This window comes from Oncorhynchus masou, chromosome 13, assembly GCF_036934945.1.
Source record: "Oncorhynchus masou masou isolate Uvic2021 chromosome 13, UVic_Omas_1.1, whole genome shotgun sequence".
NCBI classification, from domain to species: Eukaryota; Metazoa; Chordata; class Actinopteri; order Salmoniformes; family Salmonidae; genus Oncorhynchus; species Oncorhynchus masou.
Window position 1 is genome coordinate 77,103,761 of NC_088224.1, and position 15,514 is coordinate 77,119,274.

General features: G+C 49.2%; 1 protein-coding gene across 1 annotated transcript in view; it reads right to left on the reverse strand.

The window, feature by feature from the left end:
* The window catches only part of LOC135553090 (eukaryotic translation initiation factor 4 gamma 1-like), a 72,810-nt gene that overhangs the window by 15,440 nt on the left and 41,856 nt on the right, over window positions 1-15,514 (reverse strand). Inside the window, 11 exon segments of the mRNA XM_064985187.1 lie at window positions 46-150; window positions 275-508; window positions 648-794; window positions 1,009-1,416; window positions 1,540-1,677; window positions 1,853-1,986; window positions 2,318-2,510; window positions 8,618-8,706; window positions 9,013-9,954; window positions 10,609-10,687; window positions 10,888-11,004. Of these exon segments, the coding sequence (XP_064841259.1) occupies window positions 46-150; window positions 275-508; window positions 648-794; window positions 1,009-1,416; window positions 1,540-1,677; window positions 1,853-1,986; window positions 2,318-2,510; window positions 8,618-8,706; window positions 9,013-9,954; window positions 10,609-10,687; window positions 10,888-11,004 (2,586 nt within the window).

A 15,514-nucleotide genomic window follows, 5' to 3' on the forward strand; every position in this document is an offset into this window, starting at 1 on the left:
AAGCATTCCCCAGACACTGGTGGGTGGTGTGTTACGAGATATTACCCTCCTGAGGTCCAGTACGTCCTGCAGCATGAAGCGGATTCTGGACGATGTCTTCTTCTCCTTGATTATCTTGTCCATCTGGGCAAAGTACTGGTCCATACGAGGCTACAGAAAGAGAGACAGGCAGGTTAGTGTTTATGTGTTTGTGTGTAAATCTGATTCTCAGAAATAATTTGGCATAAGTGTTCTAAACGATGTGTAACTGTTAGTGACACTGGTTCAGCGTTACCTTTGCCTTTTCAAAGTCCAGGTCCTTCCCTATAGTTGACAAGAGTCTACAGAGGCACTCTAGTGACTCCTCATCGTGGTTCTTCAGCAGCTTGACGATGCAGTCGTGCATGATGGCCTCCGTCAGCATCTTCAGCTTGAATAGCTCACCAATGAACTTGATGTTGCCTAGCGACCGCCGCCGCGCCTTGTCTTTGGCCTCCTCCAGCTCTGCCTTCAGGCGATCCTTCTCCTCCTTCAGACAGGAAGTGATGTAACAGGAAGTAGGGGGAGGGAGGCATATCAGACAGATGGTCAACTGACGCATACAGAAACCAAAATCAAGTGTGTGTGTGAAGGACATTTTAATTGGTCACTGAGAGCACAGCTCGTACCGTGGCTGCAGCGTCCAGCTCTTTCTGCTTCTTCTCAAAGATGACATCATCGTCCTTGTCCTTCTCAAACTCCTTCTGACAGCGGTTCAGAAGCAGCTTGCGGAAATTCACAGTGACTCCCGGCTTGTCTGTGGTGGGGACTTTGAGCTGGCGAGAGGAACAGAAAAACACAAACATTTAGGCCACGGTCGGAAAGCTTTGCAGAAGTCACATAAAGCATAAGAGGGAACGTGATAGGAGACGTCATGAGTGTGTAATGGCACCACTCAGAAACGTGGCACAGAACAGAGGTCAGCACCGAACCAAGACCAGCACACAGGATGTACACACACAAACAGACACACACCCTTCAGTCACTCACCCCAATAAGGCAGCGGCACATGTTGGCGTAGGCCACGGAGAAGTTGGGTTCAGAGATGGCCTTCTCAAAGATCAGATCTATCACTCCCTTCAGCCTCTCCTCCGTATCGATGGTCAGCTCTGTGACCTGCTTCATCAGCTGTTGGAACATCTGAGGGGTCAGCTTGTTCAGGATACTACGGACCCTCTTGAACAGCTCCTGGGTCTTGGCCTGTTCCGAGTCGTCGCTCTCCTCCTCAGGATCAGCTTGCCCACTTGTAGCCTTCTTGACAGCGGGCTTCCAGGCCTTCTCAGCCTTGTTGAGCTTCACGTCTTCCGTCAGAGACGAAGAGATGTTGATGATCCTCCTGGGCTCCTTACGCTGGCCCTGCTGGGAGCGACGCGGTCCTCCACCACCCATACCAGAGGGCTGAAGGAGATGAGGGAAGGGAAAAGGAAAGAAATTCAGTCAACATTTTTTAAATATAATCCCAGAGTTTCAGAATCTGAGTGTAGTCTTTGAGAAGATTGACAGTTTTTCATGATAACTCACTGGTCCTCCTCTGTGGCCACCTCCACCTCCTCCCATTCCAGGCCTGCCCAGGTTGGCAAACGAGGGTGTGAAGTCGGGGCCCATGTTCATCCCTGGCAAACGGCTGGGGTCCAGCTGGCGGAGAGGGGCCTTATTCGCCTGGAGAGAAAGAATGACCGAACAAGGACAGAAGAGAAAGAATGACGGACACAAAGAAAGACAAAATAAATAATTGGTAAATAAAGTGGTCTATCTGAAGAAAAAAAATAATATTCTCGAATGGACCGTGCAGTGGTTCCTCCAGTCCAGCAGGGGACAGAGTGTTGTACTGTACCTTGTCTAGCACCACGTCACTGATCTGAGGCAGGCCCTCAGGCTTGGACATGGCGACACTGATGAACTGGAAGCCCAGCAGGAAGTCCCTGTCATACCTCTTCTTCTCCTCTGGGTCTATAGGCCTACATAGTTCTGATGGAGAGGAACAAGGAATTATAGATGAATGACATTTATGTGAGTTTTCATCAGTATAGTGTTCAGGGTTTAGATTGATAGAGTTGGGGTATATAGTCTCATCTGAACTGAGTATTACGCCGTTTCACTTCTAAAAATCTTAGATTGATGTCAAATGGGACTTTATGACTTGTGCTCTGACAAAGCATTTCCAATAAAGTGAAACTTTGCATCCTCACTTGACTGACACACAGATTTGGTGAGATAAGGTGTAGAGGATAACGTTAAGAGGATAACATTTAGTATAGAAATGTTATAGGGCATCTCCGGGCCAAGGTTCAGAACCTACCCTCTTTGTACTGGTACTTCAGATCCTCGGGCTTGGGTTCGATATTCTCTGCATCCAGTTTGTCCTCCTTCTCCTCCCATGTCTCATCCACCTCTTCGACTGCAGGGGTGTTGGCCGGGCGGGGCTCCTTAGCGTCAGAGGCAGAAGTAGGTGTGGCCTGCTCTGGCTCAGGAGTGCTCTCCACTACCTGCTCCTGGAGAGGGGGTGACAGAGAGAGGGAGAAAGAGAGGCAGGGAGAAAGAGGGAGAGAGAGGCAGGGAGAGAGAAGGGAGAGAGGGGGAGGAAGAGAAGGAGAGAGAGGGGGAGGGAGAGAAGGGGGAGAGAGAGGGGGGGGGAGGGAAGGAGGAGAGAGGGGGAGGGAAAGAGAAGGAGAGAGAGGGGGAGGGAAAGAGAAGGGAGAGAGGGGGGGGGAGGAGAGAGGGGGAGGGAAGAGAAGGAGAGAGAGGGGGAGGGAAAGAGAAGGAGAGAGAGGGGTGAGGGAAAGAGAAGGAGAGAGAGGGGGGAGGGAAAGAGAAGGAGAAAGAGGGGGAGGGAAAGAGAAGGAGAGAGAGGGGGAGGGAAAGAGAAGGGGAGAGGGGGGAGAAAGAGAGAGGGGGGAGAAGGAGAGGGGGGAGAGGGAGAGAGAAGGGGAGACAGGGGGAGAGTTGAGGGAGAGAGAAGGAGAGGGTTGAGGGAGAGAGAAGAGAGGGGGAGGGGGGTATTAGTTAGTGTACATTGTTTTCATTCTTGGGTTTTTAATGGTCCAGCTGTAAACAGGCATTCTTAAAGCTTTGATATGGCGTGGGTGGGGTGTTTAATATGAGATGGCGTGGGTGGGGTGTTTAATATGAGATGGCGTGGGTGGCGTGTTTGATATGAGATGGCGTGGGTGGGGTGTTTGATATGAGATGGCGTGGGTGGGGTGTTTAATATGAGATGGGGTGTTTAATATGAGATGGCGTGGGTGGGGTGTTTAATATGAGATGGCGTGGGTGGCGTGTTTGATATGGATGGTGTGTTTGATATGGATGGTGTGTTTGATATGAGATGGCGTGGTTGGGGTTTTGATATAAGATGGCGTGGGTGGTGTGTTTGATATGAGATGGCAGGGGTGGGGTGTTTGATATGAGATGGCGTGGGTGGCGTGTTTGATATGAGATGGCGTGGGTGGGGTGTTTGATATGAAATGGCGTGGGTGGGGTGTTTGATATGAGATGGCGTGGGTGGGGTGTTTGATATGAGATGGCGTGGGTGGGGTGTTTGATATGAGATGGCGTGGGTGGGGTGTTTGATATGAGATGGCGTGGGTGGGGTGTTTGATATGAGATGGCGTGGGTGGTGTGTTTGATATGAGATGGCGTGGGTGAGGTGTTTGATATGAGATGGCGTGGGTGGGGTGTTTGATATGAGATGGCGTGGGTGGGGTGTTTGATATGAGATGGCGTGGCGGGTGGGGTGTTTGATATGAGATGGCAGATGGGTGGGGTGTTTGATATGAGATGGCGTGTTTGGTGGCGTGTTTGATATGAGATGGCAGGGGTGGGGTGTTTGATATGAGATGGCAGGGGTGGGGTGTTTGATATGAGATGGCGTGGGTGGCGTGTTTGATATGAGATGGCGTGGGTGGGGTGTTTGATATGAGATGGCGTGGGTGGGGTGTTTGATATGAGATGGCGTGGGTGGGGTGTTTAATATGAGATGGCGTGGGTGGGGTGTTTAATATGAGATGGCGTGGGTGGCGTGTTTGATATGGATGGTGTGTTTGATATGAGATGGCGTGGGTGGGGTTTTGATATAAGATGGCGTGGTTGGTATGTTTGATATGAGATGGCGTGGGTGGGGTGTTTGATATGAGATGGCGTGGGTGGGGTGAGATGGCGTGGGTGGGGTGATTTGATATGAGATGGCGTGGGATGGGGTGTTTGATATGAGATGGCAGGGGTGGGGTGGGGTGTTTGATATGAGATGGCGTGGGTGGCGTGTTTGATATGAGATGGCGTGGGTGGGGTGTTTGATATGAGATGGCGTGGGTGGGGTGTTTGATATGAGATGGCGTGGGTGGGGTGTTTGATATGAGATGGCGTGGGTGGGGTGTTTGATATGAGATGGCGTGGGTGGCGTGTTTGATATGAGATGGTGTGTTTGATATGAGATGGCGTGTTTGATATGGTGGGGTTTTGATGATAAGATGGCGTGGTTGGTATGTTTGATATGAGATGGCGTGGGTGGGGTGTTTGATATGAGATGGCGTGGGTGGGGTGTTTGATATGAGATGGCGTGGGTGGGGTGTTTGATATGAGATGGCGTGGGTGGGGTGTTTGATATGAGATGGCGTGGGTGGGGTGTTTGATATGAGATGGCGTGGGTGGGGTGTTTGATATGAGATGGCGTGGGTGGGGTGTTTGATATGAGATGGCGTGGGTGGGTGGTGTGTTTGTTTGATATGAGATGGCGTGGGTGGTGTGTTTGATATGAGATGGCGTGGGTGGTGTGTTTGATATGAGATGGCGTGGGTGGTGTGTTTGATATGGGATGGCGTGGGTGGTGTGTTTGATATGAGATGGCGTGGGTGGGGTGTTTGATATGAGATGGCGTGGGTGGGGTGTTTGATATGAGATGGCGTGGGTGGGGTGTTTGATATGAGATGGATGGCGTGGGTGGGGTGTTTGATATGAGATGGCGTGGGTGGCGTGTTTGATATGGATGGTGTGTTTGATATGAGATGGCGTGGGTGGGGTTTTGATATAAGATGGCGTGGTTGGTATGTTTGATATGAGATGGCGTGGGTGGGGTGTTCGATGAGATGGCGTGGGTGGGGTGTTTGATATGAGATGGCGAGATGGTGTGGGTGGGTGGGGTGTTTGATATGAGATGGCGTGGGTGGGGTGTTTGATATGAGATGGCGTGGGTGGGGTGTTTGATATGAGATGGCGTGGGTGGGGTGTTTGATATGAGATGGCGTGGGTGGGGTGTTTGATATGAGATGGCGTGGGTGGGGTGTTTGATATGAGATGGCGTGGGTGGGGTGTTTGATATGGGATGGCGTGGGTGGGGTGTTTGATATGAGATGATGGCGTGGGTGGGGTGTTTGATATGAGATGGCGATGGGTGGGGTGTTTGATATGAGATAGCGGGGTGGGGTGTTTGATATGAGATGGCGTGGGTGGGGTGTTTGATATGAGATGGCGTGGGTGGGGTGTTTGATATGAGATGGCGTGGGTGGGGTGTTTGATATGAGATGGCGTGGGTGGGGTGTTTGATATGAGATGGCGTGGGTGGTGTGTTTGATATGAGATGGCGTGGGTGGGGTGTTTGGGTGGTGGGTGGGTGTTTGATATGAGATGGCGTGGGTGGGGTGTTTGATATGAGATGGCGTGGGTGGGGTGTTTGATATGAGATGGCGTGGTGTGTTTGATATGAGATGGCGTGGGTGGTGTGTTTGATATGGGATGGCGTGGGTGGTGTGTTTGATATGAGATGGCGATGGGTGGGGTGTTTGATATGAGATGGCGTGGGTGGGGTGTTTAATATGAGATGGCGTGGGTGGCGTGTTTGATATGGATGGTGGTGTGTTTGATATGAGATGGCGTGGGTGGGGTTTTGATATAAGATGGCGTGGTTGGTATGTTTGATATGAGATGGCGTGGGTGGGGTGTTTGATATGAGATGGCGTGGGTGGGGTGTTTGATATGAGATGGCGTATGAGATGGGTGGGTGGGGTTTGATATGAGATGGCGTGGGTGGGGTGTTTGATATGAGATGGCGTGGGTGGGGTGTTTGATATGAGATGGCGTGGGTGGGTGGGGTGTTTGATATGAGATGGCGTGGGTGGGGTGTTTGATATGAGATGGCGTGGGTGGGGTGTTTGATATGAGATGGCGTGGGTGGGGTGTTTGATATGAGATGGCGTGGGTGGGGTGTTTGATATGAGATGGCGTGGGTGGGGTGTTTGATGATGGCGTGGGTGGGGTGTTTGATATGAGGGTGGGGTGTTTGATATGAGATGGCGTGGGTGGGGTGTTTGATATGAGATGGCGTGGGTGGGGTGTTTGATATGAGATGGCGTGGGTGGTGTGTTTGATATGAGATGGGTGGGGTGTTTGATGTGAGATGGCGTGGGTGGGGTGTTTGATATAAGATGGCGTGGGTGGGGTGTTTGATATGAGATGGCGTGGGTGGGAGTGTTTGATGAGATGGCGTGGGTGGCGTGTTTGATATGAGATGGCGTGGGTGGTGTGTTTGATATGAGATAGTGTGGGTGGTGTGTTTAATATGAGATGGCGTGGTTGATGTGTTTAATATAAGATGGCGTGGGTGGTGTGTTTGATATGGATGGTGTGTGTTTGATATTGATATGGATGGTGTGTTTGATATGAGATGGCGTGGGTGGGGTGTTTGATATGAGATGGCGTGGGTGGGGTGTTTGATATGAGATGGCGTGGGTGGGGTGTTTGATATGAGATGGCGTGGGTGGGGTGTTTGATATGGGATGGCATGGGTGGGGTGTTTGATATGTTTGATATGAGATGGCGTGGGTGGGGTGTTTGATATGAGATGGCGTGGGTGGGGTGTTTGATATAAGATGGCGTGGGTGGGGTGTTTGATATGAGATAGCAGGGGTGGGGTGTTTGATATGAGATGGCGTGGGTGGCGTGTTTGATATGAGATGGCGTGGGTGGGGTGTTTGATATAAGATGGCGTGGGTGGGGTGTTTGATATGAGATGGTGGGTTGATATGAGATGGGTGGGTGGTGTGTTTGATATGAGATGGCGTGGGTGGGGTGTTTGATATGAGATGGCGTGGGTGGCGTGTTTGATATGAGATGGCGTGGGTGGCGTGTTTGATATGAGATGGCGTGGGTGGGGTGTTTGATATGAGATGGCGTGGGTGGGGTGTTTGATATGAGATGGCGTGGGTGGGGTGTTTGATATGAGATGGCGTGGGTGGCGTGTTTGATATGAGATGGCGTGGGTGGGGTGTTTGATATGAGATGGCGTGGGTGGGGTGTTTGATATGAGATGGCGTGGGTGGGGTGTTTGATATGAGATGGCGTGGGTGGGGTGTTTGATATGAGATGGCGTTTGGGTGGCGTGTTTGATATGGATGGTGTGTTTGATATGAGATGGCGTGGGTGGGGTTTTGATATAAGATGGCGTGGTTGGTATGTTTGATATGAGATGGCGTGGGTGGGGTGTTTGATATGAGATGGCGTGGGTGGGGTGTTTGATATGAGATGCCGTGGGTGGGGTGTTTGATATGAGATGGCGTGGGTGGGGTGTTTGATATGAGATGGCGTGGGTGGGGTGTTTGATATGAGATGGCGTGGGTGGGGTGTTTGATATGAGATGGATGGGTGGGGTGTTTGATATGAGATGGGTGTGGGTGTTTGATATGAGATGGCGTGGGTGGCGTGTTTGATATGAGATGGCGTGGGTGGTGTGTTTGATATGAGATAGTGTGGGTGGTGTGTTTAATATGAGATGGCGTGGTTGATGTGTTTAATATAAGATGGCGTGGGTGGTGTGTTTGATATGGATGGTGTGTTTGATATGGATGGTGTGTTTGATATGAGATGGCGTGGGTGGGGTTTTGATATGAGATGGCGTGGGTGGCATGTTTGATATGAGATGGCGTGGGTGGTATGTTTGATATGAGATGGTGTGGGTGGTATGTTTGATATGAGATGGTGTGGGTGGTATGTTTGATATGAGATGGTGTGGGTGGTATGTTTGATATGTGATGGTGTGTTTGATATGAGATGGCGTGGGTGGGGTGTTTCATATGAGATGGCGTGGTTGATATGAGATGGCGTGGGTGGGGTGTTTGATATGAGATGGCGTGGGTGGTGTGTTTGATATGAGATGGCGTGGGTGGGGTGTTTGATATGAGATGGCGTGTTTGACATGAGATGGCATGGGTGGGGTTTTGATATGAGATGGCGTGTTTGATATGAGATGGTGTGGGTGGGGTTTTTGATATGAGATGGCGTTGGGGGTGTTTGATATGAGATGGCGTGGATGGGGTGCTTGATATGAGATGGCGTGGGTGGGGTGTTTGATATGAGATGGCGTGGTTGACATGAGATGGCGTGGGTGGTATGTTTGATATGAGATGGCGTGGTTGATATGAGATGGCGTGAGTGGGTTGTTTGATATGGATGGCGTGGGTGGTGTGTTTGATATGGATGGCGAGGGTGGTGTGTTTGAAAAGGATGGCGAGGGTGGTGTGTTTGAAAAGGATGGCGAGGGTGGTGTGTTTGAAAAGGATTGAGTGGGTGGTGTGTTTGAAAAGGATTGAGTGGGTGGTTCATGTGAACAGACCTCCTTGAAGGCATCCAGGAGGTCTCCAACAGCCTCCTTCTTGTTCAGATCCTTCATCTTCCTCTTTTTTTTTGGCACAGAAACAGCAGCTACAAGCAGAACACCACCAACACAGTCAGAATAGACCTCTATGGATTGACACTCAATCCCAATCCCTAGTCCAACCCTTGCACCCAAACTTCACCTGGAAATCAAGGTGGAGGGGTTACCACATTGCCACCTATCCAACTTTTTCTTTTTATGGCTTTCTGTTGGAGCTGTGATCACTCCAACAGTAAGACAACGTGGTTGAATGTGATAGACAGACAGATGGATCCAGTTAGAGAAAAAGACAGACAGGAGGAGACTGTTTCAAAGAAGTAGAGAGAGAAAAAGCAAGTCAGACTGATACTGACCTTGCATAGAACTCTCCCCGGCTAGGGTGGTGCTCTGTGGTGGTGGAGAGTCCATCTCGTCTTCTACACGGGGAGCAGTTACAACTGTAGTAGTAGCAGTCTCAGCTAGGACAGGCGGTTCCTGGGCAGTGGGGGCGGGCGTGGCCTGGGCAACGGGGGCGGGCGTCGCCTTGACAATTGGGGCGGGCGTTGCTGTGACTGCAACAGGCGTCAGTTTGGGCATGGGTGCCTCGCTCTGTAACTGAGCCACCTCAGGCTCAGCAATGGGGCTGACGTCACACTCCGACGACTCCGCAGACATCTTCTCAGGGTCCTGGGGGCTGGGGAGCGGCAGGCCATTGGGCAGCCTGAGCTCCTCTGGCTGGGCGATGGGAGACTCCGGGGGGGGTTCTGCTGCCTGGGGGGTGGGCATGTTGATGGACAGGGGTGCTGGCTCCTCCTCCTTGGCTGGGGGTGGCTGGGTGGCAGAGATACCATTAGTGCTGCTGCTAGGGGTGTTCACTGGTGCAAGGGAAGGCTCAGGTTTGGATGATGTAGTCACCTCCTGTCTAGCCTCCGCCACCTCCTCTTTAATCTTCACTTCCTCCCGCTCCTCCTTGGCAGCTGAGGGATGCTCCTCAGCTGCAGGAGTGGGGCGGGGTTCAGGCAGGGGTGCAGGGTAAGCGGGCACTTCAGGGGCAGATGGGGTTGGAGCAGCGGCTGGAGCGTCCATCATGTCTGCAATGGGACTAGTTGAGGGTTGGGGGGTAGTAGGGACAGTAGTGTGGTGGCTGGTAGTTACCGACGGGGGTGTGGGTAGGTCCTGGGATAAGGAAGGGGATTTACTGTTTGTGTCTGGGAGTTTGACCTCTGTTGGGGAAGGGGAAGTCTTGACCAGTTCAGGGGTTTTAGACAGGGCTGGGGGGCCAGTTATGAGAGTGGCTGCAGGATTCCCTCGGTCATCTGAGGAGGAAAGGAGATGTCACGAGGAAAAACCACTGGTTAAATTCACCTTAGAAAGGTAATGGTTAACAGACTCAAGTGGCCCATAGCATCATACTAATGTTCAAATTAACTATCATGTCTGTTGATCTTATTTTTAAAATTACCCACTTATTATCAATTCAACATTAAATGGTAAAAATACACAGGTCCTTTCCAAAGGAGCATTTTGTCTATGTGATTCAGTCAAATTCACAAAAATGTACTTCTATGTACCGTAATTTCTGGACTGTTAAGCGCACCTGAATATAAACCGCACCCACTGAATTATTTTAAAAATATGTATTTTGTACATAAATAAGCCGCACATGTCTATAAGCCGCAGGTGCCTACCGGTACATTGAAACAAATTAACTTTACACAGCCTTTAAACGAAACACGGCTTGTAACAAAAATAAATAGGCTTTAACGAAACACGTCATTATGTGACGGTGCTCAGTTTTTTTGAAAGCGTGAGAAATCCATAAATTAGCCGCATCATTGTATAAACCGGGAGGTTCAAAGCCTGGGAATAAAGTAGCGGTTTATAGTCCGGAAATTACGATACTGAAGGTGAACCAATGAGCAATGGCCAGCTACGGTCTTCAAGATTACCTGACCCCTCGGCCAACTCACCTGGTCTGACCACGACAGGTGTCACGTTCTCCCCGTCGGCCTGGCCAACGGCTGGGCCCTCTGATCCAGATATAGACGACTAAGGGACCGAATACAAAACACAGAAATTAGATAACTGGAGTGGACACAACCATATGACAGCCTTATGAAAACCTTGTGACAGGTTAGATACAATGCCCAATATGTAAACAAAATGTCTGCACATCCAATAACAGGATGGTATGGTAGATAAAGGGGTGTAAAGGGATGATGGTTGATGACGAGGGTATGGTAGCTCACCTCTGAAGAGTCGTCGCTCACCTGTGGGGGTGTGGGGGTGGAGCCACTGCGGGTGCCCCCTGACATAATCTCCTCAGTTATGTCTCTACCACCCTGGTTAGGGTCTCGTATTATGATCTATAGAAAGGACACAAGACAACAGTGAGGGACACAAGAAGAAACATTTAGAGAATGCAGGAGCGCCTTCGAGAAAAACGTGTTACTCGCGCTTGTTTCATTCCCTTTCTAAAGGAGGGAGAGCAAAAAAAGAGAACGAATGAGAGTAAAGGAGAGAGGGAGGGTGAGGAGAAAGCTGAAGAGAATAGCTGTCACAACTTAACTGCTTCCTATGATGCTAGGCCCTGTTTCCAACTCTGCCAAGTCTGTGTTGCACTGTAGGGCTGTGGCCTAGCAGCGTCTTCTCAATCAGCAGAGCTACATTTCTCACACTCACACAAGAAACACCAGCCCCACAAAGCTATGCAGCCTGACAAACACAGACTTGTAGACAGATTGCTGCCTTGTTTTAGCTAATTCTTCCCCAACAAAATATGACTACGGACATACTCAACTTTAGTCAAATAAATTCCAGTGCAAGCCAGACATTATTTTTGCTCTCTCCATACGAACTCAAACTATACCTAGAAAATCAGCCAGATTTGCTGTTATTGAAATGCACAGTACAATACACCTTCAAACTTCTGAAAAAAACTGATTACTCACTTACAAGGTGTGCCCTTACACAGAGCCACATGTTCTCTATCACAAACTCTCCTCGCTCTCTTTCTGTCTGTCACACACACTAAGAGTTGTCAGCAACAGGATTGAGCCAGCACATTCCCCCGCTGGTAGAGTCGTTTACCTGACGCGGACAGGCTCCAGAGCCCTTAGCAGGCCTCTCTCATCCTGGGGCCGGAGTTGAGCTGTCGGCCTGCAGGCCTCTCCCAGCAAGTAGGCTGCTTTTGAAACCGTGGTTGGGAAAACGCACGTAGCCTACTCCCTCAACAACTCGCAGAGCCAGCAGGGCAGAGCCTCGTTCCCAGCTCTCACACACACGTAGAGGGAGAGACAAAAGACAAAAAGAGAGCGAGCGAGAGAGAAGCCAGAGTGACTGGCCTTGTGGAGCTGCAGCACTGGAATGCAAGCGCCCCCGCCCACTGAGCACCGAACCACACAGTCAAAAGGGGCCAAATAGAGGGGGAAAGAGGGAGGAGTAAGTCCAGAAAAAAAGGAGAAGAAAAAAACTATTCAAAACTTTTAACAAATGAGCTCCAGCTAGTGTACCCCCCCTTTATCTCTCTCTCTCAGCTGCTCTTCTCTCATTCTGTACTCAGGCACTACAAAACATTTCAGCCTCTTCCTGGGGGAGAGAGGGGGTATGCAACAGAAGCAGCAGCAGAGGGGGAGCGAGAGAGAAGGGGAGGAGATAGGTCAGCCATTGTGCTTCTGGCTCAGAGGGGGAGGAGCCCGGCAGCCACGTGGAGCTGAGCTATGTGCTGACATGTCCTTAAACACCCCTTGGTCAACCCAGAGACCAGAGAGAGAGATTCATAAAGTGAGCAGTGGAGAGAAGAAAAACAGGCCAATGTGGTAAAAAGGAAAATATTTAGAAAATTACCAAGACAGCTACGACTAAACAGCCTGCTTAGCTTTGCTGAAAAACAACAGCTTTACACTTCATACTCATTTGCCAGCATGCTGGCAGACATTATTGAAATCATATAGAAAGACAACGTGACGCTCAGACACAGACAGTCTGAATCACGACGGACTCGCTGTGTGCTGCTGCAGCACTTCCTCCCCTGTCCTCCCGGTCTACCATCCTCCTATTAATTAATGACATTTCACCATTATTTAACCAGGTAGGCCAGTTGAGAACAAGTTCTCCTTTACAACTGTGACCTGGCCAAGATAAAGCAAAGCAGTGTGACAAAAACAACAGTTACAAACAAACGTACAGTCAATAACACAATAGAAAAATCTATGTACAGTGTGTGCAAATGTAGAAGAGTAGGGAGGTAAGGTAAGGTAGTATATGGGGCTTTGGTGACAAAACGGATGGCACTGCGATAGACTGCATCCAATTTGCTGAGTAGAGTGTTGGAGGCTATTTTGTAAATGACAATGCCGAAGTCAAGGACCGGTGGATAGTCAGTTTATGTTTGGCAGCATGAGTGAAGGAGGCTTTGTTGTGAAATAGGAAGCCGATTCTAGATTTAATTTAGGATTTTACAGTTCACTGTCTAACCAGACACCAAGGTATTTGTAGTTGTCCACATATTCTAAGTCAGAACCGTCCAGAGTAGTGATGCTAGTTGGGCGGGAGGGTGCGGGCAGCAATCGGTTCAAGAACATGCACTTAGTTTTACTAGCATTTAAAAGCAGTTGGAGGCCACAGAAGGAGGGTTGTATGGCGTTGAAGCTCATTTGGAGGTTTGTTAGCACAGTGTCCAAAGGGCCAGATATTCCAAATACACCAAGACAGTCGTGAAGAGGGCACGACAAAGCCTATTCCTCCTCAGGAAACTAAAACGTTTTGGCATGGGTCCTGAGATCCTGAAAAGTTTCTACAGCTGCAACAACGAGAGCATCCCGACTGGTTGCATCACTGCCTGGTACGGCAATTGCTCGGCTACCGACCGCAAGGCACTACAGAGGGTAGTGCATACGGCCCAGGACATCACTGGGGCAAAGCTGCCTGCCATCCAGGACCTCTACACCAGGCGGTGTTAGAGGAAGGCCCTAAAAATTGTCAAAGACCCCAGTCACCCCATTCATTGACTGTTCACTCTACTAGCGCATGGCAAGCGGTACCGGAGTGCCAAGTCTAGGACAAAAAGGCTTCTCAACCGTTTTTACCCCCTAGCCATAACACTCCTGAACCAGGTAATCAAATGGCTAACTGGGCTATCTGCATTGTGTCCCGCTACCCACTACCCGCCAACCCCTCTTTTACGCTACTTCTACTCTCTGTTCATCATATATGCATAGTCACTTTAACCATATCTACATGTACATACTACCTCAATCAGCCTGACTAACCGGTGTCTGTATGTAGCCTCGCTACTTTTATAGCCTCACTACTGTATATAGCCTCGCTACTGTATTTCACTGTCTTTTTACTGTTGTTTTTATTTATTTACTTACCTATTGCTCACCTAATACCTTTTTTGCACTATTGGTAAGTAAGCATTTCACTGTAAGGTCTACACACCTGTTGTATTCGGCGCACGTGACAAATAAACTTTGATTTGATGTATACAGAATGGTGTCGTCTGCGTAGAGGTGGATCAGAGAATCACCGGCAGCAAGAGCGACATCATTGATATATACAGAGAAAAGAGTCGGCCCGACAATTGAACCCTGTGCCACCCCCATAGAAACTGCCAGAGGTCCAGACAACAGCCCCGCCGATTTGACACACTGAACTATCAGAGAAGTAGTTGGTGAAAAAGGCGAGGCAATCATTAGAGAAGCCAAGGCTATTGAGTCTGCCGATAAGAATGTGGTGATTGACAGAGTCGAAAGTCTTGGCCAGGTCGATGAAGACAGCTGCACAGTACAGTCTTTTATCAATGGCGGTTATGATAACGTTTAAGACCTTGAGCGTGGCTGAAGTGCACCCATGACCAGCTCGGAAACCAAATTGCATAGTGGAGAAGGTACGCGGGATTCGAAATGGTCGGTGATCTGTTAACTTGGCTTTTGAAGATTTTAGAAAGGCAGGGCAGGATATAGGTTTGTAACAGTTTGGGTCGAGACTGTCTCCCCCTTTGAAGATGGGGATGACCGCGGGAGCTTTCCAATCTTTGGGGATCTCAGACGATACGAAGAGAGATTGAATAGGCTTGTAATAGGGGCTGAAATTTTTTAGAAAAAGAGGGTCCAGATTGTCTAGCTCAGCTGATTTGTATGGATCCAGATTTTGCAACTTTCAGAACATCAGCTGTCTGGATTTGTGTGAAGGAGAAGCAGGGGGGGGCTTGGGCAAGTTGCTGCAGGGGGTGCTGAGATGTTGGCCGGGTTAGAGGTCGACCGACTATGATTTTTCAATGCCGATACCGATTATTGGAGGACCAAAAAAGCCTATACCGATTAATCTGACAATTTTTATTTATTTATTTGTAATTATGACAATTACAATAATACTGAATAAACACTTATTTTAACTTAATATAATACATCAATAAAATCAATTTAGCCTCAAATAAATAAACATGTTCAATTTGGTTTAAATAATGCAAAAACAAAGTGTTGGAGAAGAAAGTAAAAGTGCAATATGTGCCATGTAAGAAAGCTAACGTTTAAGTTCTTTGCTCAGAACATGAGAACATATGAAAGCTGGTGGTTCCTTTTAACATGAGTCTTCAATATTCCCAGGTAAGAAGTTTTAGGTTATAGTTATTATAGGAATTATAGGACTATTTCCCTCTATACCATTTGTATTTCATTAACCTTTGACTATTGGATGTTCTTATAGGCACTTTAGTATTGCCAGTGTAACAGTATAGCTTCCGTCCCTCTCCTCGCTCCTCCCTGGGCTCGAACCAGGAACACAACGACAACAACCTCCCTTGAAGCAGCGTTACCCATGCAGAGCAAGGGGAACAACCACTCCAAGTCTTAGAGCGAGTGATGTTTGAAACGC